The 19,443-nt window shown below is 34.9% G+C and overlaps 2 protein-coding genes across 11 annotated transcripts in view; one reads left to right on the top strand and one right to left on the bottom strand.

Annotated features, from left to right (window-relative positions):
* LY75 (lymphocyte antigen 75) overlaps positions 1 to 6,498 on the top strand; it is a 136,436-nt gene extending 129,938 nt beyond the window's left edge. Inside the window, exon 39 of the mRNA XM_040476390.1 lies at positions 3,914 to 6,498. Coding sequence (XP_040332324.1) covers positions 3,914 to 4,116 — 203 coding nt within the window. The 3' untranslated portion in view covers positions 4,117 to 6,498. The remainder of the gene's footprint in view (positions 1 to 3,913) is intronic.
* Positions 6,499 to 7,246: 748 nt separating this feature from the next.
* Positions 7,247 to 19,443, bottom strand: part of MARCHF7 (membrane associated ring-CH-type finger 7) — a 59,059-nt gene continuing 46,862 nt past the window's right edge. For 3 of the 10 annotated variants that reach the window (XM_040476391.1, XM_040476397.1, XM_040476398.1), the window contains 3 exons: positions 15,963 to 16,072; positions 12,690 to 12,803; positions 9,291 to 11,141 (listed from right to left, as the gene is read on the bottom strand). In XM_040476391.1, the coding sequence (XP_040332325.1) occupies positions 10,983 to 11,141; positions 12,690 to 12,803; positions 15,963 to 16,072 (383 nt within the window). In that variant the 3' untranslated portion in view covers positions 9,291 to 10,982. Of the gene's footprint in view, positions 8,562 to 8,916; positions 8,942 to 9,290; positions 11,142 to 12,689; positions 12,804 to 15,939; positions 16,073 to 19,443 lie in introns of those variants that run through there. The other 7 variants (XM_040476395.1, XR_005790553.1, XM_040476393.1 and 4 more) reach the window with 7 other exon arrangements.

The following is a 19,443-nucleotide window of genomic DNA, read 5'->3' as shown; positions in this document are numbered from 1 at the left end:
TTCCCTTTTTTGTGGGAAATGAGTCTGCAATCTTTTGTTTAAAAAACTTTGACCTATAATTATAGTTCTTTAAGGATCTGTCTTAAGGGTTTACTAAATGCATTTTTTTTAAAGTTCATTTACTTTGAGAGAGCCTGTGAGCATGAATGGAGGGGCAGAGAGAGAGGGGAGAGAGAATCCCAAGCAGGCTCTGCTCTGTTAGCAGAGCCAGATGTGGGGCTTTATTAGGAACAGTGAGATCATGACCTGAGCTGAGATCGAGTTGGACACTTAATTGACTGAACCACCAGGTGCCCCTAAATGCATATTTTTTTGAAAGAACAGGTAATATATTAACATGGTTGAAAAAGCAAAATAGTAAGGCAAATGCTGAAAAGTCCGTCTCCCATCTTGCCCCTTTCTACATTATTCTACTTTTATCCTTATTGGACAACAGCTCAGTTTCTTAACTGTTTCTTTTGCCAAGATCAGCAAATTGAGATATAGGACTTACTTTGCCCTTTTATTCACTAATAGACTAGGTATCGACAACGCATACTCTTCCATATATCTCTTTATGGATATAAACCAGCTCCAGACCCTTATTGGCTGGTTTCCAAACATTACAGTGCTGCAGTGAATGAATCTACTTGCACAAATACATTAAAGATTAGATTCCCTGAAATGCAAATGTTGGATTTGAAAAGTGGATGTAGAACTTTGATTGATAACATGGTTTTAGAATTGTACTATTTTGCATTCCCAGAAACATGTCTATTAAAAATTATGTATTTTTTTTTGCCAGTTGGTAGCATAATTTTTAATCTCTTTGAGGTGTGAATAAGATGCACAAATCTTAAGTGTACAGTTTGATGGTTGCCTCTGGATATACCTGGGTAACTACCTCTCAAATCAAGATACAGCAAGAACATGCTACACCAAAAAATTTCCTTCATGCCCATTACCAATAATTGTATCCCCTACCATCATCTCTCCCAGAGTTACCCACTATTTTGAGTTCTATCACCATAGGTTAGAGTTGCTGGTTTAGAACATAGAATTCTACTGGCTTTTTTCACTCAAGAATCTTTTTAGATCCATCCATGTTACGTATATATTGTACTTATTCTACTGTTGTATAGTACTTTGTAAATGTATCACAATTTGTCCAATTTCCTATTACGTATATATGCATCATTTCTAGTTTGGTACTAAAATGATAGAACAGCCTGTGAACATTCTCATTTGGACCTATTTTCTCATTTTCCTTGTGTATATTCCAAAGAGAAGAACTGCAAGGTCAATAGGGTAGCTAATATGTTTGGCTTTATTAGAAACTACCAAGTAATTTTTCAAAGTGGTTGAACTGCTACATTCCTACTGCACATCCATCCCATGGAAAGTCCCACCTAATTTCAGCCATTCAGGTGTGTGTAATCATTGATTTTCATTTCCCTGGTGAATAATGTTGAGCACTTTTATTAGCCATTTCATTGTTTTGCGAAATGCCTATTCAAGTCTTTTGTCCTTATTTTTTATTGGGTTGCCTTCTAAATTGGTAGTTTTTTTGTTTTTAAAAATTCTGGATTGGCATTGTCAGATGTAGATTTTCTAATTTGGGGCTTGCTATAACTGTGATGGAAGAGGAAAGGAGTGTTTGAGAATTCGTGTGCATATTGGAGAATTAAGTTCTCACTCTTCAATAGGAGGAATAAATACCTTAAAGTATCAACCAAAGGGGCATCTGGCTGGCCCAGCTGGTAGAGCACTTGGCTCTTGATCTCGGGGTAGTGAGTTGCCCCATGTTGGCACAGAGCTTAAAAATAAAATCAAGCAGGGTGCCTGGGTGACTTAGTCGGTTGAGCGTCCGACTTCAGCTCAGGTCATGAACTTGCGGTTGGTGGGTTCAAGCCCTGCGTCAGGCTCTGTGCTGACAGCTTGGAGCCTGGAGCCTGCTTCCGATTCTGTGTCTCCCTCTCTCTGCCCTTCCCTGCTCATGCTCTGTCTCTCAAAAATGAATAAACGTTAAAAAAAATAAAAAATAAAAAATAAAATCAAGCAGAGTACCACCTCACATCTATCAGGTTGGCTACCAAAAAAAAAAAAATATATATATATATATATATGTGTATATATATATATAACACACACACATACACATACACACACAAACATATATACACCTAATAACAAAAAACAGAAATCAAGTATTGACAAGGATATGGAGAAAATGGAACAGTTGTGCCCTATTGATGGGAATTTCAAATGGTACAGAAAACAGTAATGATAAATTCTCAAAAAACTAAAAATAGAAATACAATGCAGCAATCCCACTTCTGGGTATATACGCAAAAGGAATGAAAAGAGGTATCAAACATTTGTACACTCATGTTCATAGCAGCATTATTCACAATAGCCAAAAAGTGGAAGGTGCCAACCCAAGTGTCCATCAACAGATGAATGGGTAAGTAGAACATGACATATACACTATGGAACATTATTTAGCCTTAAAAAGGCAATTCTGACACATCCTACAACATGCACAAACTTGGAAGACATTAGGCTAAGTGAAATAAGCTGGTCACAAAAGTACAAATACTTGGTGATTCCAATGATCTGAGATACCTGGAGTAGTGGACCTACAAAAAGTAGAATGGTGGTTGACAAGGAATAAAATGAGGGAAGAATGGGGCATTACTGTTTAATACATAGTTTCTCAGGTTTGAAAGATGAATTCTGTGGAGAAACAGTGGTGACAGCACATCAGTGTGAACGTACTTAACGCTATAAAACTGTGAACTTAAAAACGGTTAAGATGGTATTTTGTTATGTTTATTTCACATTAAAAAATTAAATCAAGAAAAGCCGTGTAAGTATGTTATTTATAAGTATGGAGGCAAATAATCTTAAAAGGAATGGCTTTGATTAATGGGAATTCAGGGTGAGTGGCAGTGGGACAGGAGGAGCACAGTATTTTCTGACACATATCTTGTAGAACATTTGCACGGGTATATTTGGGTGAGGGGGAAGGATATTTACTGAGTAGAATATAAAAGGATAGAGATTTACGTACAAAAGTGTATGTAGGTTTATGATGGTTCTCAAAATCTTATCAGGAGTTGTTGAAAGAACTAGCAACAAAGTTGTCTTTGAATTCATTAAAAAATATTTCATAAGACTGTGCAACTATTTGCCTGGCTTTCTTGATACGTTTTCATCTAAAGGTCCAACACAAATAATACACCCCAAACCTTACCAAACTGTGACTGCTACAAACTTGAAAGATCAAAAAGGAGAGAATTTTCCTTTTAGTGGCCATTTTCTTCCTCGTAACTCCTAAACTGAGTTAATTTCCCTGGACTGACTGACTTATGGAAAGTTTATGAGGGTTTTCAGTAGCCAAGGACTGCAAGGTTGTAATTACTTCAGGAATACACACATATATATAGTTACTTGAATAAACAGAAAAAGGGAGATAATTCACTGCCATTCTTGTTTTTTCTCAGTGATAACAAGTTTTAAATGCCAAAAGCCAGATGAACCAATAAGTTTCATTAATGTAAACAAGTATCTAAAGACAACTAGTCTTGAAAAGAGCAGTAAATAGGAAGTCTTAGACTAGGAAGTAAAATACAAGGAAGACACGTAGAACCGTGATATACCCTGAGTGTAGGTAATTTCCATTTTAGAATGGAGAATTGTAAAACTTAAAATCTTAAGAATGGCAGTCATTCAAGCTAACAAATACAAATCTGAATAAGTGTAATTTTTTGTTTTTCTCATCAGTGTGGGAAATTCTAATAGGCAAATATTTACATGATGAAACTGTATTTATGCCCCCCCCCCCCCAGTGCAGTTCTGGCAACGGGGTGTCCTGATTTCCATATATATATATATATATATTTTTTTTTTTTTTTTGTCTTTTCCTTTTCAGATAACCACATTTTAATATCAGCTTTGGTGATTGCTAGCACAGTAATTTTGACAGTTTTGGGAGCAATCGTTTGGTTCCTGTACAAAAGAAATTTGGATTCTGGTTTCACCACAGTTTTTTCAACTGCACCCCAATCACCTTACAACGACGACTGTGTTTTGGTTGTTGCAGAAGAAAATGAGTATGCTGTTCAATTTGACTAAGATCTTGGAAATTTCAGATTAAGACATCAAATGTTGACAGCGATTTCCTGTACAGGATTTTAATGTAAAATTTGATGAAAATCAGTTTTCATGGTATATTTCCTTATTCCAGTAACATTCATTATTCTCATGTAATCGTGACAAAAACTGATCTTTAGGTTCATCATAAGAAGTTTTTAAAAAGGAATGATCATAAATACAATTTGGTAGTTTTAACCACCTCCCTAAATGTACCTTTCACTTAAAAAAGTTTAAATAAAGCCCAAAGTAGTAAAGTAGATAAAAATAAAAACCCAGTCTACTGCTCTATCTTCCTTCCCATTTGGTTGAACCACCTTAGGTTAGAATTGGGAAAAAAACAAAAACAAAAATAACTCTTACCTACCACTGTAGTTTTAGCAATCACCGGGTCTTAACCAATTTCTAGGTCTTGCTCTTTTATTAATAAACATGAGAAAACATACCTTTAAAAAGATCCTATACATTAAGACGTCACACATTACAATTTACTGTGGCAGACAATTCCCCTATTAGATGTAGAAAATTTTTTAGATTTTAACCACCCCATATTCCACATTTTAAAATTTCATTACTTTTAGAACATCACTTTGGACAAGAAATCTTATTTTGTACTAATAACAAATGGTTAGAATGTCAATGAAATTTTATAAAGTTTTTGAAGTAAGAAGGATTACAGCCATACCAGGAAGGTGTGGAAGTGGATGGCAGTGAGGATAATGCTTTGATCACAGAGCCCATTTAAGAAAATTTCTTCTCTACCTCCATATCTGTTCCTATATAAGGTGTGTCAATGCTCCCTGAACACTGATGAACTATCATTCAAGGACATGAAAACTAGGTTAGCAAAAACTGCAGAAAAACACTACATACTACTGTAGTTGTGATGATCAAAGTTCTCAGTACATGTTCCGTACATCTTAAGACAAAGGTGAGAAGAATCTTTCTGGGGGTAAAAAATGAAAACGAGAGCTGAATCAAGAGTGATTTTCCTTAGCATTCTTTATAGCTTAAAAATACTAGAAAAGATAAATATATGGAGTTCACATAAAATTAGATTTACTGTATTTAGAAACCCTGAAAGCTCAAAGTAGTAGTCTCTCTCCCTAACCAATGTCTCATCAATTATCTTATGGGAAAAACTTTTCTTATGGGGAGATACACTATCTCAAGCTTGACCAATGGCAACAAAGTCCCAGCTTACACGATGTGTCCACTGGCATTACGAATAACCTCCTTCATCACAATTAATGGCACTGTTGTTTAATGACATAGGAAAAACTACAAAGTGCTGACAAGACTATATAGTATGGCTGTGTGGTACTAAAAGAACAGATGTTACACTAGCCTTATTACACAAAACAACTACACTCTGTAAGAGCTTTACATTTCTAAGTTTTTGGATACTATTTTATTCTTGGTAAGTTATTAATAGTGAACAGATTGGAATTCCTTCCTTTTTCTATTCAAATTCTACCAGTCATTTAAAAACTAAGATCTTAACTCTTCCTTAAAACTTTCTCTAATAGTCACAGATTTCTACAGTATCCAATATGGTAGCCACAAGCTACATGTGGCTATTTATGTTAAAATTAAATATAAAGTTCAGTTTCTCAGTTGCACCAGCCACACTTCAAATGCTCAAACACATGTAGCAGCTACCGTAATAGGCAATACAAATTACAGAGCATTTCCATTTCCATCATCACGAAGTTTTACTGGACAGTGCTGCTCTAGAATCTCCCCTTCCACTTAACTCCCATACAACTAATTTTCTTGTTAATTTTGATCACTTCTAACCAATGGCAGCTCTTACAAAACGGCTACATTAAACTGATTTAATTTTCCATATTTGATTTCACTTTTCAAGTAAGTCCTTAGAGGTCCCTGGTTAGTGAAGTGTTAAATCTTAATTTTCTTCATACATCAGAACATCTGTAACAGGGCCTTTGCATCTATTCAGTGGTCAACAGCAAACTGGGTCATTCAAGTCTGTATGTATATTTTTAATATTATCAACATAACCATGCTTATTTATATTCAAAATGTATAAATTGCTTTCTTCAACATCTTGGTTTTGGTTAATAAGGACAGTATAAATTCTTACGTTTGGCAGGTATCTAGAGAGAATAACATTAAACTGCATTTTCCTAGGAATTTGCATTCTCTGTAGTGAGTGCTCTATGGTCTATTTCTGTTTATATGGTTTTAAAAGTAATTCACACGTACAGGGTATCAGAAGCTTATGAAATATTGAAATATGAAATAGCGGTACTACGGAACTGAAAGTATACTATAAAGCTCAAGCCACTGTATCTCTGGCATTAAGCATTTAATATGACAATAAACTGCATACCAATGGAATGTTTTCTACTAAATAAAAAAAAAACATTTATTTTTGAGAGAAAGCGAGTGAATGGGGGAGGGGCAGAGAGAGAAGGAAACACAGAATCCAAAGCAAACTCCAGGCTGAGCAAGCTGTCAGCACAGAGCCCAACGCGGGGCTCGAAAGCACAAAACAGGAGATCATGACCTGGGCCGAAGTTGGACGCTTAACCAACTGAGCCACCCAGGTGCCCCCTACTATTTAAATTTTTAAGTAAGTTTCGTGGGTTAAGTAGAAGATACTTAACTTTCATGCTGAGTCTATTAAAAGTGTAAATGTTTGAAACTCAAAGCACCCCTTAAGGGCCCACAGAATAGTGAAACTGGTATCCTTAATTTTGTATTTTTCCTTTAAGGCAATGCAGAGATAACAGGTAAAAGTTGAGCAAATGTTTTACATTTAGGGGCGCCTGGGTGGCTCAGTCGGTTAAGCTGCTGACTTCGGCTCAGGTCATGATCTCGCAGTCCGTGAGTTTGAGCCCTGCGTCGGGCTCTGTGCGGACAGCTCAGAGCCTGGAGCATGTTTCAGATTCTGTGTCTCCCTCTCTCTGACCCTCCCCTGTTCATGCTCTGTCTCTGTCTCAAAAATAAATAAACGTTAAAAAAAAAATTTTTTTTTAATTTATATTTTTGTATGAATTGGGATTTTACTTCTTAAAAAAGCTTTAAGGTTTGAAGTCTACTTTGAGCACCACCAGTTCAAAAGGAAACATTTCAAACTATAAAGTAAATCAATCAGTATGCATTTTATTTCCAGCCAAGGTTTTACATTAAGACAAACAAAGTGTGGCCAAACTGTTGACTCACATTTGAGAAATTACATGGTTTCTATTTAGGTTCTGAAAATGTAGTTAGTTGCCATAACATAAGACTATTTAAATCTGAAACCACCTGAAGGTGTTTAAAAGTATATCCTAAAGGGTGTTGACAGAGGAAATATATACAGTGTTATGAAACTTTATACACAACTCCTGACCATGGTGTAGATCTATTCATTGGTGAACAGGTGATGTTCATCTGTTCTCCAAAAGTGGTGAAAAATATTAAGTCAGTAAATAAATGCTCAGAATTACCAAGGAACAGTTAAAAACGACCAGGATCCAAACAGGTTATTTATATCGTATTTATCTATAAAGAAGTGACAACACTAAAAAACACATTGAAAACCAGTGTTTTAAACTTGAAATGTGGGATTTAAAAATATTCCATTAACTTGAGATTGCAGTAATTTTTTTTCCCAAATAGCATTTGATGGGCAATTCCGATATAATTTACAGCTGTAATACTCCTAAAAGGAATATCTACATACTATGGCTTATCAAATATAATCTGCATTTTGCAAATCAATACAAAAATTTATCCATCATTTATACATTTTATATTTATATACTTCTTAAAAATTAGATTTTATTGCTAAGTGAATTTAGGATTCATATTAACTTTGGGAACCTAATATATAATGCTTTCATAACTTCCCAATTATTTTTTTTTATAAACACTGGAAGCAAATGATCATGAAAATGAGACTGTAACTTAAGGCATTTTTGAAAAGAAAAATAATTAGGTGCCATTTTATTTCAAAAGCATATTTTGTCCCACTTTTTTCACTAGCAAGAAACTAAAAACGAACCATTTTTTTTCATAAATATGACTACAGTAATCAAAACACAAAAAAGGTCATCAGCATTAGATATTTAAAACAAGGATAACATTTTCCCACTCACCGAAAAGAAAAATACTTTTGATGACCAGTTTATAAACATCAGATTCATTGGCCATGTTAAAAGGTCCAGGAGAATTTTTAATTCAGCAATACTTGAGAATATCTAAATATATATATATATCTATATATATCTATATATATATATATATATATATATATATATATATCTCCAATAGGCATTCCCCACAAAATTAAATCATACGTAATTGCCAGTTTTAATAAACACTTGTTCACAGATCATCCATTTGTCTTATATGAAGTTAGGCAATATCAAATGTTCTGTTATGGTCTCCATCTTCTTCGGAATCATCCTCTGAAGCTGTTGAAAGAAAACAGGATGATCAAGAATGATTTTAAGGGGGATGAGAATGGGTGTGTAAATATGAAGCCAGAACAGCAATGACTTGTAAAATAAAAAAACCCAATTTAGTATTCTGTTTGGTCAAATGATAAGTTATGACAGGGTTAGGGGTGGTTTGACTGTGGGTGATGCCCATCCATAATGCTCCCACCCCCCACATCTTTTTATGTTAGTTTTTATAAAAATGAGAATGCTTAAAAATGTGCTTCAAGAACGTCTTCTAAAAAGCTTCTGAGATCAGCCTGTGTTCACAGTAGCTAATGATTTAGACACTAGAGAAAAAAATGAACTTAAGGCAAGTGCTCTCACACACCTGAGTAGAATCTGGTTTATTACCGCTGCATGTTTGATGCATCCGATGAGAATGAAAAAAAATGTACACAGAATAGGTTATGGGTATTCTTGCAATTTACATCAAAGCTATGTCTATACAATGCCAAGAAAAAGCTCTATTTAGTCCAAAAAGCTTTTATATAGACACAGCGTAAGTTAAACAATTGGATTTAGTAAAAAACTTTTGAGATTATTCCTATGCCTCTACATTGTCAGAAACATCATGTTTGTAACATTTCTGACCTCAATTTAAGAGCCATTGTAGTAGCTCAGAAGTTTAAAATAAACATCCTGGAATGTCTATAGGAGGGACCTAAGTATAAAACTATGGATTCTCTAAACTGTTATGTGTTGAGGAAAATGGAATTCACTAAAATAAACACCCAACCAGCATTTCCCCTATTATCAAGGGCAGAAAGGTTAAATGTATACTCTTCTTGTATTAATATTAGACCCAATATTTAAGAGCACCCAACAAATGGAATCAACAAAAACATCCTACATGTATGGATGAAACTTAAGTTTTCATGTTTCAATTTATCTTGCAGAAATCTTCAATCCATTTTTAGTAAATGATAGCAAGCATATACTTGGCTCATGAATGAGTAAATCCTATGGTTACGTTTTATGCTATATTATGGAGAAATATCAAACTAAGAAATAAAACAGTTTTTCAGAGAACTTCTCATGTTTTCTATTCAATTAACTCCACAAGACAAGAAAATTCAGTAAGAACCAACTTTTAGAATACATTAATATTCTGGTACTTAGGAGTAAGCTTGTAGCACCCACAACAGCTTTTACTCTCAGCTGAATCTGGGTATATTTCACCTCCGTCTTTCTTACATGTTGGCAGTAGACACTGCTATGTTTAGGAAACTACTAAATGTTAGTTTAAAAAAAAGTAAAGCAATCTGGGGAAAATATTACTATCAACTAAAACAAATTACTACCATCACATCTGGCAAAGTATGAATTGTAATTTGCTAAAAGAGATCTTTGTGTTAGGTAACATAAGGGATGTGAAGAAGTTTATATAAAAGAAAAAAAAGATGTACACCAAATGAATTCCCACTTTATATACCAGACTCCTTTATATACCATTTTCACACATACTAAACTGTGAAAAGGCATCTGGTTGTACCTCTAATCCTTTCAAAACTTAAAAATAGTACAAACTTAATGACAACAACCCAAGTCTTAGAATATTCTAGGAATTAAAAGGCTCTCATGAAGACCAAGTCCTTCTCAAACTTTACTTCAAAGGATGCTGAGCTTTCCCTAAAGGTAAAAAAACCACGCACACTACAGGTAACACTCCACAAGTGTTTTTAAGACGAGTACAGAAAATAATCAAGTGGAGAATATATATTTTAAAACACTTCAAAGAGTGTAATGGAATCTGATCGTGGGGAGCCAGTTGCTTTGGGTGAAAAAGTACAATAGGTAGGGTAATCTTGAATTCCCAGGAACTGTTTCAGAGCCACCAATATCTGTGCCCACCTGGTACGAAGCACCCTGGAGATTGTAGGACTTTGAGGTTAAGCTGTGCAGATGCCTGTAAAGATTTGGGCATTAAGTGCCTTCACATGGGAGCCCAGGCAGAAGTCCTAATGCTGGAACGTGATCTTAAGAGATTGGAGTTGCTGTCGGAGCTGGCTGCCTATTAAAGGTCCATGAGGACCTGAACAAGGAGCAAAAAAAAAACTATGGCTTCTGTTACAGACTCAGAACTAGGAATCTTTCACCCCTATTTTCCTAGAACTATATACAAACCAAGGGAAAACTTTTAATGATCTAACAAAGATGAATAACAAAATTTCTCTCTCTCTCTCACACACACCTAACAGATTTAGAAGTGTGGTTTGACCAGAAGTTTTCTTTTTGATTAAAATTAAGGCGATCAAAAATAAAAATTTTAAATAAAACACTAGTTAAAATATATCCTTCTGTACCTTAAAATTATTATTTTTTAAAAATATGCTTTGAAAAAGGTCAGTTGCCCAACACATCTTTCCCAAATCAGTTATTATGGTATTACTACGCCTATAAATGAAGCTCTAATTTGGTAGAAAGCATATACAGTAAGGTTTTGGTCTGTGGATTTAATTTGCAAAAGAAATTCAACAAGTCTGGGAAGGGGAAATTCCACCTACTTTCGAGATCTTCCATATGTGCCTGAAGAGTTCTTGCAAGGTTAATAAACTAGAAACAATGCAGAAAGAAATATAGTAGTTTAAATGTTGCAAATTGATCTAAAAAGAGAATCAGTATAGGAGATTCATTTCTACTTTAAAAAGTCAACCACCATTTAAGCCTTTAAAATAGGGGTCTTTCTACCCCCACATCAAAAATTACAAGCTTAAAATATTTTTTAACTGTTGTATATAATCACCATTATATAAATGGTCATGTAGAAATCATGAATCACGTAGAAACTGAAAGCTGCTATAATAAGATAATTTTATCTAATGGCATTTCTGTCTTGCATAAATACAACACTTCAAAAAATTATGGAGAAAAAATTAAAACCATTACAATGTGGACACAAATGAACACTCTTAGTGGTCAAAAAAACAAAACAGGAACAATTTTATCTTCCTGTCTAAATTTGATAGCTCCAGATGTATTACATTTATTTCAATACTTAAAAAAAATTTGTGAAAATGACTTCCACTTTAATAATTTGTACCTTTTACAAAGGCATGAATTATATGCTTTATATAAAGGTTTATTCATTTTGAAAAGATAAGTTACCTTTTAGGAAATCATCTTATGGCATCTACTATATTTAGGTACTACGATTTCTAAAGTACTTAAAAGTCCAGAGATCTTTGCTCAAATTATAAATGCTCTTGATAGTTCATTCTCTTTTCTCTCAATGATAATAATCTATCAAATGGCTTACAGGAATGTTCACATGAGGATTACAGAAAAATGTTTTACCAATTTCCAAACTATATATATTTGGTAATTTTGATTATTTGGTAATTTTCAAGATAAAACAAAAACATTACACCTATCAGAAATTTGGCTCCATTTTTAACAAAGTGAATATTTAAAAAATAGTCTGAAGTATATGTTTATGAACACATCTCAAGATATGAAGTGTTCACAATACTACAGTACTGATGCAGGCCCTAGCCCCTGCCACACAAATTGGGCAAGGCAGAAAGTATAAATTTCCTATGGTACACTGAGATAAGTAGTATCCTACACTCATAAGCACCTAAGAGACAGCCAGCTCAAGTGTTAACATTAAGGTAAGAGTGTACAGAGTAAACACACAATAGTCCGTATCTTAAGTAGTTTCTAGTAATATGAATACTTAAAAATTAGTACACTGCTAATCTTTTACAGGATAGTAACAAATGAAATTGAAGTTAATTTCCCATACTCTTTTGGTTTTTGGAGTTCAATTTAATAATGAGTTGTTTTTTTCCCCTCCCAAATGAAAAAGAGCATTTTCCCTAGGTATTTTCAATTCCATCCCTGTTTTTCACTAAAATATATTCCAATTACCTTCAAGAGCTAGAAAATTACTTCTTTAAAAATAGCTTTTCGAAAAAATTAGCCTGCTTGATAAAGAAAGCAATTCCTATTAAATCTACATTATCTTTATTTTCAAGGCACATTTTAATATAAGAGCTCCCTAAAGAAAACAAAATGTAAACATGTAAGACAATCTGCTTTCCAAAGCGAACACTTGCTGCATCACACCCTCCCTGCTCCCCCAACTCCAATATTACTTACTCGGACACGTGTGCTTGGTTCATTTGTATTTCCCATCATATCAGAAAAGCTTTGTTCGCACAAGTGCAATAACACAACTAGGTAGAGACCAGAGCTGATAAACTCATACTCAGCCTTCAACAGGAAAGCAAACGAGAAAAAAAAAAATGAAGAATGAAAAATTAGTAGAACTGAGATTGATACTTATAGCATACTGATAAACTAGAGGAAATGTATTTACATCCAGCTCCTAGGAAGAGTATAATGCCAATTATTGAAAAAGAAAGAGCTGTCTTTCATAGTTTCATAAAAGTTCACTAATTGCCATATAATGTATTCAAATAGGTGTGTGAATAACCTTTTCATTCTCATATAGTCTTCCTTTATGTAATGATTTATATAAAAGTGGGAAAAATCATTTGATGGTGGAATGAATGCTCTGGTTCCACATAAAGCTGAAAACTGATTTCATTACACAGATAGCTATAACTATTTGCTTAAAAATTACCATTTCATCTACAGCAAAAATCAATACATTATGTGACTAAAATCCTATTCTGACAGGTTGTTCATGTAATTTAATTAACTTAAAGGCAACACTAAATATAAAAATGAACTAAAAAAAAGGTAGTAACTTCCTCATATCATTCACATAGAAATTTGCAATGGGTAAAAATAGATCTTTGGTTCAGTGCTGTTCTGTTGGTTTTGAAGCTAAGAAAACAAATCATGAATATAGTGCTATTAAAAAATCTAATCTGTAACTGTTACACAGTGATCTCTAAATTGTATCATATTTTGATAACTTAAGAAATCTATGTTCTTAGTAGCAACTTCAGCAAGTAACTGGTTATAGATTCTTCAGAATACTCAACAAATTTGAAATTAAAAGTTTCTCTAAATGCTTCACTTCATTAACTTTGTTTGTTTTTAACTTAAAAGAAAATCATGCATCCAGAAGATTAAAATGTATTATAAACTAATCATTTAAAATGAGGGTATCTGTCAGACCACTAAAATCCATGATTCACTAAGAACAAAGATGTTAAAGCCAGAAAGCTTCATCAAGACTGTCATTTTGCACCTAATATTTCTCAATGCCTCTCAATTATTTAAGAGGTGGATCATTAAAATCCTTGAAGAACAAGAAAAATACTCTTGGCTGTACTGAAAAGCCAAAGAACCACCTTTAAGAGACATGATGGAGTACCTACAGAAAGAATGGAAGGAAAAAACCATTCTTTGAAACCTACTCTGATTTTGAGGAAAAAAATAAAAATTTCTTTGCATCTTTCCATACTATTTCCTCTTGTTCTTTAAAATACCACTGTCTAGGGGCGCCTGGGTGGCTCAGTTGGTTAAGCATATCACTTCAGCTCAAGTCACAATCTCACGGCTTGTGAGTTTGAGCCCCTTGTTGGGCTCTGTGCTGACAGCCTAGAGCCTGGAGTCTGTTTTGGATTCTGTTTCCTTCTCTCCCTGCCCCCTCCTCCACTTGCGCTGTGTCTCTCCCTCTCTCAAAAATAAATAATAAAACATTTAAAACAAATTTAAGGGGGCGCCTGGGTGGCTCAGTCAGTTAAGCGGCCTCAGCTCAGGTCATGATCTCGCAGTCCGTGAGTTCAAGCCCCGCGTTGGGCTTTGTGCTGACAGCTCCGAGCCTGGAGCCTGTTTCAGATTCTGTGTCTCTGTCTCTCTGACCCTCCCCCGTTCATGCTCTGTCTCTGTCTCAAAAATAAACGTTAAAAAAAAACTTAAAAAAACCCAAAACTTAAAAAACTTAAAACTCTAGCTGTCTAGAGAGAGACTCCTTAAGAATTTAAGACAATTCCTTATTGAAAGTGGTACTCCTTTTGGACAACTGGCTTCATTAAGGAATAAAACAATAACTAGTATTAGAGTAGCATCTATACTATATCAACTAATTTTTTTCATTCCTTAGATCAGTGATTCTTAACCTGGATCTAGGCAATTAGCTTCAAGAGATCTGGGAGTCCCTTAAATTATATGCAGATTTTGTGTCTATGTGTATTTTGTAAAGAGTGTTCCTTGGTTTTAATCAGATTTTCAAAGGGTATCTATATTCGCACATTTAAAGAGAGTGTCCACAAAAGATCATATATTGCATGTTTCAATTTATATGAGATATCCAGAATAGACAAAGTCAAATAGAACACAGATTGGTGGTTGCCAGGGGATGGGAGAAGGGGGAAATAGGGATCCACTACTTAATGGGTACAGGATTTTCTTTTGAAGAGATGAAAATGTCCTGGAACTAGAGAGAGGTAATGGTTGTGCAGTGCTCAAGTGTACTAGTACCAATAAACTGTTCACCTTAAAATGGTTACATTACATAAACTTCACTTTAATAAAAAAGGGAGAAACGTGTCCAAACACTTCATTTAAAAGGTGTTTTTCAAGCATTCATGCATTCTGTCACCATCACCTCTCTTTTTATCACAAATATGCTAATAAGCACACTTGGATAGTATGGCCCTAGAGTTATCCTCATAATCTTTCAACATCTCCCACCTGAATTTTCCTTTAAAAAGTAAAAAATACTGAGCTCTAAGTTTCAAGAAAAATTAGTGATCCAATCAATGGGGGGAGAAGGGAAGGAGAGATCAATATATACCAAAAAAAATCTGAGACATGAGAGGATAATATATGAAATAAAATTTTAGTATCATCAGAGAAATCCTGACATTATGTATTTGTAGTGATACAAATACTAAAGGAAAGAAAAACAATGTGAACTTGGAATAAATGATTTCACATAAGATAACTCATTCAACATATAGATGGAAGTGGAATGGGGAGGGTAGAGGGAATCAGACATGAGGAAGAACAGGGGATCATATAGGCACATAAAAAATTGTTCCTAACATAAAAAAAAAAACAGGATGCAGATCTGGGGTTTGGTGTTTCAATTATTTTCCAGTACTCAGAGGCATTCACAATTGAGACAGCTCTGGGGAGAGAAGGTTGGCATGCCTACTTTGGGACCCATTTCCTAAGCTTTCCTTATTTTTAGGTTTATTTAGGAAGCATATGATGAATTTTACCTTACACTTAAAATTTGTGACTTTGTTATGTGCCTTGTGCCTTAAAAAGTTAGGGGGAAAATGAAAAATTATAGAATCATATAATACCTAATGTGGTAACAGAATTATATTAAAAACATTATTATTATTATTTTAATGCAGGTTTTCTGACCATGATTTAATCTTTTCTTCAAGAGTTGTCCTTTAAGCATAGAACAGACACTTACCAAATTAGGCAAAATATACTAACTTGTTCATTTGCATGAGCTCTATGTAGTTCATGAATATCAAAATCCTCCAGGTTAAGCTGCAACTTCTCTTTACAGAGTTCACAGGTGGTTACAGCCTCTAATGAAGAACCTAGTAAAATTAAAAGGAAAACTTAGTTTGCTATGTCTCCACAAAATACTATTCCTTGTAAAGTTTTAAGCTTAGAATATAGAGAATCAAAAGGGAGAAAAGAAGGAAGATTGCATTACTGCCATAAACCGGTAAGGTCTCCTAAAATAACAACTGGTTAACACTAATGTGGCTTGTCAGGTCCTAAGCTTATATCCATTATTTAGGTGTCCATTTTTTTCCTTCCAGAAATGCATGCTACCCCATCCTTGATGGTGGGAAGCTGACAATGGAACATCATCTGTACTTCCCGCTTCTTATTTAAGTACCTTGCAAGATGCCATGAAAACAATGTTAAATAATGTAGTATCCTAAACAACTAGTTACCTATATCCAGGCCAGTATCTCTGATGTGACAATATACACCTAAGACCTTTTGTCCTCTAAGAAATGTGCATTCCCTGTAAGCTAGGAGGGAACAAAAGGAATCCACCTTTGTCTAGGTAAAAACAGCTCCCTTCAGTCATAAAAGGAACGAAGTCTTGATACATGCTACATACAACATGGATGAAAGTAAATAAGTTACCAGGGATTCAGGAGAAGGGGAGGTGGGAGTTGCTGCTTAATGGATGAAGAGTTTTTGTTTTGGGGTGGTAATAAAATTTTGGAAGTAGATAGTGGTGGTGGTCACACAACATTCTGAACATACTCAATGACACTGAATTACACATGTAATAATGGTCAAAAGGGAAATTTTACTTTATATATATTTTATCACAAAAGGAAAAAGAGTTCTTTCTGTCCAATATGCAGTTACTGGTTACTCCTAAACTTCTGGCTCCAATTAAATCATTGGTAATTTTGTCTAATTAAACATATAGCCATTCTACCCCATGCTTATTTTTAGACAGCTTTAAACTAAAATATACATATACATATATATATATATATCCTAAAAGTGTGTGTATATATATATGTATATATATCCTAAAATACACACACACACACACACACACACACACACACACACACATACACACATATCCTAAAAGTAGAGAAGTCATGTGATTAACAGGGTAGAAGTTTAGATTCAATTAACATTTGTTGACTGTTATATGCCAAAATTTAGAAGGAAAAAGAAAAGTAGCAACCTCTGCCTTCAAGCTCTTAAAGCTCTTAAACAGTAAAATCTGGCATAAAGTCTAAGACAGCAGTAATTTATATGCATTTTCTTTTGAAAATAGTTGAACAGAAAGTGAGTGCTATTCTGAGGTAGTATGTTCTCTGTTGTCTCAAAATGTCCTGTAGTCAAATTACATTAAGATAGTCACTATATTTCCAATATATGATTAAAACCAAGTTGTTGTTGCTGTTTTAGGAGTCTAACATACATAGAGATACTGAAATTAAAATGCATCTGGAATATGTGAATTAAAGACAATTAATATTGTACCACTGAACTAAATTCAGGATAAGTCCATACTATGACTGATGGAAAACAAAGAACGTGAAAGACATTTATCAGACATTTGTTTTTAAAATTTTTAATGTTTATTTTTGAGAGAGAGAGACAGACAGACAGACAGACAGAGAAAGAGGGAGACACAGAATCTGAAACAGGCTCCAGGCTCTGAGCTGTCAGCACAGAGCCTGAGGTGGAGCTCGAACTCACGAATGGTGAGATCCTGACCTGAACCAAAGTTGGACACTTAACCTACTGAGCCACCCAGGCGCCCTACATTTATCAGACATTTCTTAGAACTATTCTCTGATTCAGAAGCAGGAGAAGTGTGATTATAAAATATGGGCCTTTGAGATCATTTAGTACAAATTCTTTCACGTTTTAGTGCTTCATGTTTTTTCTTCTAGGAATTAAGTGACTTATAGAACAACGTTCAGTAGATCATATACAGCTCAGAAAAGCCCATTTATCCCTACATGTTTAATCTAGGGCTCTCTCCATTAAGACCCCACCTCATTCAGTAGGCCTTGACTGCCCTGACTGCATTTGCCTCAACTTGTACTAGACTTGCTTTATTCATTTTCGCATACCCTGAGAGTTTAACAGTCCATACGTGACAGCTGCTTAATAAATGCTTAAAATCAATCTCTACCAGAATGAATCTTCTACTAGATGGGGTCTTTACGTAAGTATGAGAAAGCCTTTGTGAAAATTTATCAAGAAGGTTCAGTTCTTGAGATCTTTACATTCATCTGATCATATCTTAGAAAGCTTATTAATAACCTGGTAACACCCTCTAATTGAGTATTTACCACATGCCCAGTACTGTGAGAAACTATTTATAAATGTCATCTCATTTGACCTTCACAACAACCTTATGTGGTAAGAATTACTCAGTTTTACTCATAATGGATCTGAGGCCCAATCGCAGACCTACTTAAGAACATTCAAAAGTAGATCTAAGGCATCAATGTTTTTTAAAACTCTAAGGGATAATTTTGATCAGCAGCCAAGGTTGAGAACCAATGTTAAAAAAAAACTTACTCAAGATCCTTCAGTTAAGTTTTAGTGCCATTATTCCAATCTAGGCCTAACAATGTTCTTAACACACTGTATCAACTGTTTTCCTGCCTACACAACACTAAATGTCTAACTGCAAAGGTATTAGAAGGTGAGTCAACTTGTTTCTCATTTTGGTAATGGCTAACACATTGCTGGGCCCTTACTAAGTGTCAAGAACAAATGCTACCATGCTGAACATTCATTTAATCTTGATAATGGCCCAGGACATGATAAAGCCAAGAAGCTATCATACCACCGTACAGCTAAGAAGAAGCTGCAACAGGTGAGATGGGTCTTCCCCCACAGCACTGGGATCAGGCTAGTTTAAAAGAAAACATAACCTCCCTACCCCAAAGGAGGCCTTGGCTACATAGCTACAAATTTTTCCCAGGAGCCTCATAATCTCCAGCTTGAACAGGTTACCCAAGTCTTCCAAAATGATGATTAAAATCAGTATTAATGGGGCACCGAGGTGGCTCAGTTGGTTGAGCATCCGACTTCGCCTCAGGTCATGATCTCGCGGTTCGTGGATTTGAGTCCCGCATTGGGCTCTGTGCTGACAGCTCGGAGCCTAGAACCTGCTTCTGATTCTGTGTCTCCCTCTCTCTGCCCCTGCCCTGCTCATGCTCTGTCTCTCAAAAATAAATAAATGTTAAAAAAAAAAAAAAAATCAGTATTAATGCCATCCTACCTCACAAATTATTTTCCTGTCACCAACTATTATCAGACCATCAATCTCATACAACAGCATACACTGGTGTGCCTGGGTGGCTCAGTCAGTCAAGCATCTGGCTCTTCTTATCAGCTCATGATCTCACGGTTCGTGTGGGGCTCTGTGCTGACAGCATAGGGCCTGCTTGGGATGCTG

Source organism: Herpailurus yagouaroundi, unplaced genomic scaffold, assembly GCF_014898765.1.
Source record: "Herpailurus yagouaroundi ecotype Mexico unplaced genomic scaffold, PumYag 140, whole genome shotgun sequence".
Classification (NCBI taxonomy): domain Eukaryota; kingdom Metazoa; phylum Chordata; class Mammalia; order Carnivora; family Felidae; genus Herpailurus; species Herpailurus yagouaroundi.
The sequence above is the reverse complement of the archived record's forward strand: the minus strand, read 5'-3'. Positions and strand labels throughout refer to the sequence as shown.